Source organism: Saccopteryx leptura, chromosome 1 (assembly GCF_036850995.1).
Source record: "Saccopteryx leptura isolate mSacLep1 chromosome 1, mSacLep1_pri_phased_curated, whole genome shotgun sequence".
In the NCBI taxonomy this organism is placed as follows: Eukaryota; Metazoa; Chordata; class Mammalia; order Chiroptera; family Emballonuridae; genus Saccopteryx; species Saccopteryx leptura.
This window is the reverse complement of record NC_089503.1, coordinates 263,907,891-263,913,890: the sequence shown is the minus strand read 5'-3', so window position 1 is coordinate 263,913,890 and position 6,000 is coordinate 263,907,891. Positions and strand designations below refer to the sequence as shown.

Here is a 6,000-nt window from a genome sequence, read left to right as displayed (position 1 = left end):
GAGTGTGGGATCATAGACATGACCCCATGGTTTCTGGCTTGAGCCCAAGGTCGCTGGCTGGAGCAAGGGGTCACTCGGTCTGCTGAAGCCCACAGGTCAAGTCAAGGCACATATGAGAAAACAATCAATCAACAACTAAGGTGCAGCAATGAAGAGTTGATGCTTCTCATCTCTCTCCCCTCCTGCCTGTCCCTATCTGTCCCTCTCTCTGTCTCTAAAAAAAAAAAAAAAATGCCAACACAGGAAAAAAAGGACGAAGGGGAGACCAGATGCTGTAACAGCTGATGATACAGAAGGGCACTGTGCTTCTGTTGAAGGTTCTAGCAGGCGTTTATAAAATATTTAGACATGTAGCTTCCTTTGCAGATGGGATAAATCACCTGGGGTTCAAAAAATGAAAAAATGATCTGGAAACAGTGAAGAAATTCCCAAAGTTCTAAAGGAAGTCTACACCAATCATGTCCATAGTTAGATGAACAAAGTTTAAGTTAGCCTAAGGAAATCCCTCAACGCCTTTTATTTTGCCCTAATAAAACATATTAAAAGGAACTGAGAATTCAGAAAAAGGTAGGTTCTAGAAAACATTTCCCTTGACCCTTAAAATCACTGGGTTTGGGTTTTCACTTAGAAATTCTACTATAATCAAGTTTTCTATAAGAAAAGAAAAAGCTGTCTTGTGTTTGAAAAGTTATAGTCTGAAATGAAAGATAATGCCTCCTAAAAATGAGAGAAAAGCCTGGCTTGTTCAAGTCAGAAACCCTGGGTGCAGATTTCGAAGGCCCGTTTATTAGGGGGAGGTCCCCTTGATAGCACAAAACTTCACATATGTATCAGACAATCAGATCAATTCCTAAAAAATTAAGAAAATAAAGGGGAAAAACAAAACAGATGTACTTCTTATATATATGTTAAATATAAATTAAAAGAATTTATAAAATGGTCATCTTTCTGACAGAACGCAGAGTGTATTATGAATGCACCCCCAGATTTAAGTTGTTTAAGTTGCTTTGTTTTGTTTTCCAATAATAAATAAATTAAATCTGTTCTTAAGTGTTGGATCCACCTGTGCCACCGTAGGGCTCTGAGTCACTATTGGCTTTCCTTCCCTTGTCGCTCCTGTGCGCGGCATTTGGTTGTACAGAGGTTGCCGTTTTCTGTGGCCTGTCGGAGTATTGGTTATCTTTTCGGGGTGGCATCCGCTCATTAATTCGGTCCAGACCTCGGGCTTCTTCAAAACTCCGGATCCTGTGCTGAAGGGAAAACCCTCTGATGGCTACAGAAAAACAGGAAAGGGAGGGGCTCAATTAGACAGCACAGCAGCAGGCTTCACCCTCTTAGCACACAGCAGCATCCCAGGGAAAAGCACAGAGGGGGGCTACCGAGCACAGATCTGGTGAGGGTAACAGGCAATAAGTAATTTGAATTAGCCTTGACTTGAAGCTACTAATTCCTTAGGGCCCCCGGGGCAGCTGAAACTGTGAAAGTAATGTTCATAGGAGCTCAATACAATTAATCACAGCAGAAGCAGAACTGACAAAGAGGAAACCAGCTCTCACTTAGCCCCATTACATTGGGAAAGAGTTTCCTATGGGCCAGAAACGTGCTCAATGTGAGAAAAAAAAGGAAACACTAAACTAGAACAAGGTAAACACAGTAGTTATTTTAGCACAAACATCACACTGACCACACACACACACAAAAGTAACAAAAGAACTAGTCTTTTTGTTCAGAAGGACAGCTTTTTATCTTGCAAAACCAGGAGCTGAATGTAAGTTAAAAGCCATCTAAACAATAGCTTCTAGATATTTTCTTTGATTGAACTTTTGTATTGTCAAGGGAAAGCATTTCCACTTTGAACCACCTTACCTAACAAAACAATTACATTTATAATACAATATCAATTCTAATGGTTTTCATCCAGATTCACAGATCATTTGTTACTTAAAATTCCCTTCCATAGAAACAAAGATAATTTAGCTTGACTGCCTCAGGGCAACCTCAGAAATGCATCAAATTAAATTCTTGTTTCCTTTGCCTCTGCTCTTAGTATCTTTTAGAATCATTAGATAAAGAGGCTGACCTGTCTGAATCTCCAGTAATCACGTGGATGTCTCTTATATGTATATGGAAGAGCTATAGGGTTAAACCACTTAATCCCTCACAACCATAAGCTTCGGTGGTTGTATTAAAACAGAGTCCAGTCAAGACTGGCTATGGAGACAGTCACAACTACCAGAGACTTTGTTAGCATGCCTAGAAATACCTATTCCTTTTGTCACTGTTACAGTTCTGGTGATGCAACAATAAAAGATTTCAAATGTCGACAAAGCTTTTTAAAACTAGTAGACAAACACATGATCACATCTATCATAGGAATGTGGCCATACCTTCCCGGGCCTCTACCGCTTCTACTGTGGCTGTAAGAGACAGGAGCAGTGGCATGCAAAAATGAAGACAGAAAAAGAGTGAGTAAACCAACAGCAATGCTGCCAGCAGACATCCTAGGGGCCCACGTTTTAGCCTATCCCCATCCATAATACAAGTCATCTAGCGAGAGAAGCAAGAGGATTTTTGTGGAAAAACTGAATTGGGGGGAGGGAAAATATGAGTTGGGGAGCGTTTCTAACATTTCAGGATTTTAGTATGGGGCCTTTTTAGTTCATGGTATCTATACCTACGCCATTGGGTCAGTCAGGCTGACTATAAGAAACCAAAAGTTGTGTTGCTTTCCTGATTTTAACCAGATGCCAATTTATGTCTTGACATTCAAGTATCAAATAAACTTACAGAGTAATATAATTTAACATTACAACCATTCCTGGGTTTGTAATAACCCAGAGGGTATTAAAGGAGCTGCTGCTGGCCCTGGCCGGTTGGCTCAGTGGTAGAGCGTCGGCCTGGCGTGCAGGAGTCCCGGGTTCGATTCCCGGCCAGGGCACACAGGAGAAGCGCCCATCTGCTTCTCCACCCCTCCCCCTCTCCTTCCTCTCTGTCTCTCTTCCCCTCCTGCAGCCGAGGCTCGAGGCTCGAATGGAGCAAGGTTTGCCAGGGCACTGAGGATGGCTCTGTGGCCTCTGCCTCAGGCGCTAGAATGGCTCTGATTGTGGCACTGACACCCCAGATGGATAGAGCATCACCCCCTGGTGGGCATGCTGGGTGGATCCCGGTCGGGCGCATGCGGGAGTCTGTCTGACTGCCTACCCATTTCCAGCTTCGGAAAAAAAAAAAAAAATTAAAAAAAAAAGAAAAAAAAAAAGGAGCTGCTGCTGCTGGGTCCCTTTCAGAAAACTTATTAAAAACTACTTTTTTTCCTGTGTAGTTTTTTTTCCCCAGATTTTATTTATTCATTTTAGAGAGATGAAAGAGAGAGAAAAGGGGGGAGCAGGAAGCATCAACTCCCATAAATGCCTTGACCAGGCAAGCCCAGGGTTTCAAATCGGTGATGTCAGCGTTCCAGGTCGATGCTTTTATCCACTGCGTCACCACAGGTCAGGCTAAAACTACTTCCTATTTCTAAATTAAAACAAAGCAAAACACCTACTTCTTACCCTGACCTATGGTGGTACAGGGGACAAAACATCGAACTGGAAAGTTGAGGTCACTGGTTTGAAATTATAGCTTGCCTGGTCAAGGCACGTATGGGAAGCAAGTCTGAGCTGATGCTTCCCACTCCTTCCCCCCTTCTCTCACTTTCTCTCTCTTCTCCCTAAAATCAGTAATAAAATCTAAAAAAATAAAATAAACAAAACTACTTATTGCTCTTGAGAAACTTAAGTGGGGTCTAATTGTTTTAAATTACTTAACAAAAAAGCATGGCCTTTGAAGAACATACTGGCATTTGGTAGGAAAGAAAAATGTGTTATAAGTGAAGGGTTATATCTTGTCCAAGGGTGGAGTACTAAGCCAGCAAAGGCATAAAACTGTTCAGTTCTAGATACAAATTCCTGTACCATCTAGGCACAGAGACACAGCAGAGGCTGACATTTCCCACTAATATGGCTTCCAATCACTGTTTGAGAGAGTGGACCAACTACTAAAAAGGCCCTCTTCTCCTTCAGTGATAGAAAAGGAAGCCATGTAAAAACTTAGTACCAACAGATAAACTTCCTAGCATCATTTTTTAGACAGTAAAAGCCTTAATATATGAGAAGGTTACAGGATGTAGTAGCAAGAAAGATCCTATTAGAAGAACCCTGGAACCCTGTCAGTTTTTCCAATACCAACTTTTAAAAAGAAGACGGGGAAGAGTAATGAACAGTAATGGTTTTTCTTCCGGAGACTTTATGTATCACAAGAGAGAAGCTAGGAGAATGGAAAGTTGACTTCCTAAGGCAATGTGAAAATGGAAACTTTGAATCAACTTATCAAGTGCTTCCATTTGTCAACCATGTGCAGGCATGTGTTAAAGCAATGTCACTCCCTCTTTTATCTCCTCAAATAAAACACTTTCACAAGAAAAGGATCGTGCCTTCAAACAGTGTATCGTTGATGTCACTGTACACAGTGCCAGCCAGTGAGAGTTGAAAAGCCAGGATAAAACGTGTGCTAGTGTAACTGTTTGGGCCCTCCTAGAATTGCTTTCTGTGTTGGGTATCAGCCTGTACTGAAGGATATTTTAATAAACAGTCATAAAACTGAGAAGCTGATCTTTTTTTCTTTACTGAAATATGATTCATATTCTGTTAAATTCATTTTGTTTATCCACCCATTAGCTGATGGACATTTAGGTTGTCTCCACTTACGGCTATTATAATGAATACTATGAACATTTGTGTATACTTTTTTTGTTTGGATGTTTTCATTTCTCTGGGCTATATGACTGGGAGTGCAACTGCTGGATCACGTGGTAACTACATGTGTAATCATTTAAAGAACTGCCAGAGGCCCTGGCCGGTTGGCTCAGCGGTAGAGCGTCGGCCTGGCGTGCGGGGGACCCGGGTTTGATTCCCGGCCAGGGCACATGGGAGAAGCGCCCATTTGCTTCTCCACCCCCCCCCCCCCCCGCCTCCTTCCTCTCTGTCTCTCTCTTCCCCTCCCACAGCCAAGGCTCCATTGGAGCAAAAGATGGCCCGGCCGCTGGGGATGGCTCCTTGGCCTCTGCCCCAGGCGCTAGAGTGGCTCTGGTCGCAGCAGAGTGACGCCCCGGAGGGGCAGAGCATCGCCCCCTGGTGGGCAGAACGTCACCCTTGGTGGGCATGCCGGGTGGATCCCGGTCGGGCGCATGCGGGAGTCTGTCTGACTGTCTCTCCCCGTTTCCAGCTTCAGAATAAAAATAAAAATAAATAAATAAAGAACTGCCAGATTGGCTTCAAAAGGGCCATACCATGTTGTATCCCCACCAGCAGTGTACGAGGGTCCCGATTTCTACATGTTCTCACCAACATTTGTTAGTACCTGTCTTTTTAGTCACGGCTATCCTAGTAGGTGTAAAGTTGTATCTCATTGTGGTTCTGGTTTGTATTTCCTTGATGTCTAATGATGCTGAACATTGTTTCATGTGCTTATTGACCATACGAATGTCTTCTTTAGAAAAATATCCTAATTTTTTACCCATTTTTAATTGAGTTATTTGTCCTTTTATTATTCAGTTATGAATTCTTTATGTTTTCTTGGTAGCGGTCCCTTATCAGATATATGATTCGTAAATCTTTACAAACATTCTGTGAGTTGCCTTTTCACTTTCTTCAAGGTTTCAACTGCAGCACACAAGTTTTTAATTCTGATGTCCAATTTATAACTGATCTGTTTTTTTGTCATAGGGTCTTTGTGAATCTTGTTCATTTCTTGGCTTTGCTCTTCATGTTGGCTACTAAAGAGCCTAGAATCACATCTATGGCTACCAGCCTTTCTGTTTGCTTGGCTTTGTTCTCCAGTTTCCAAGCATATTTACTTTATTTCACTATGCTGTATGTATACTGTAATTTATGCCAATCCTTCTTGGAACAAGTGGGGCATAAATGAATATACGCTAAAAGGTCATATAGGTTATTGTTGATTGAA

The 6,000-nt window shown here is 42.1% G+C and overlaps 1 protein-coding gene across 4 annotated transcripts in view; it reads right to left on the bottom strand.

The window, feature by feature from the left end:
- Positions 1-202: 202 nt before the first annotated feature.
- PPP3CC (protein phosphatase 3 catalytic subunit gamma) overlaps positions 203-6,000 on the bottom strand; it is a 78,444-nt gene continuing 72,646 nt past the window's right edge. For 2 of the 4 annotated variants that reach the window (XM_066351530.1, XM_066351541.1), the window contains 2 exons: positions 2,388-2,417; positions 203-1,273 (listed from right to left, as the gene is read on the bottom strand). In XM_066351530.1, the coding sequence (XP_066207627.1) occupies positions 1,047-1,273; positions 2,388-2,417 (257 nt within the window). In that variant the 3' untranslated portion in view covers positions 203-1,046. The remainder of the gene's footprint in view (positions 1,274-2,387; positions 2,418-6,000) is intronic. The other 2 variants (XM_066351548.1, XM_066351556.1) reach the window with 1 other exon arrangement.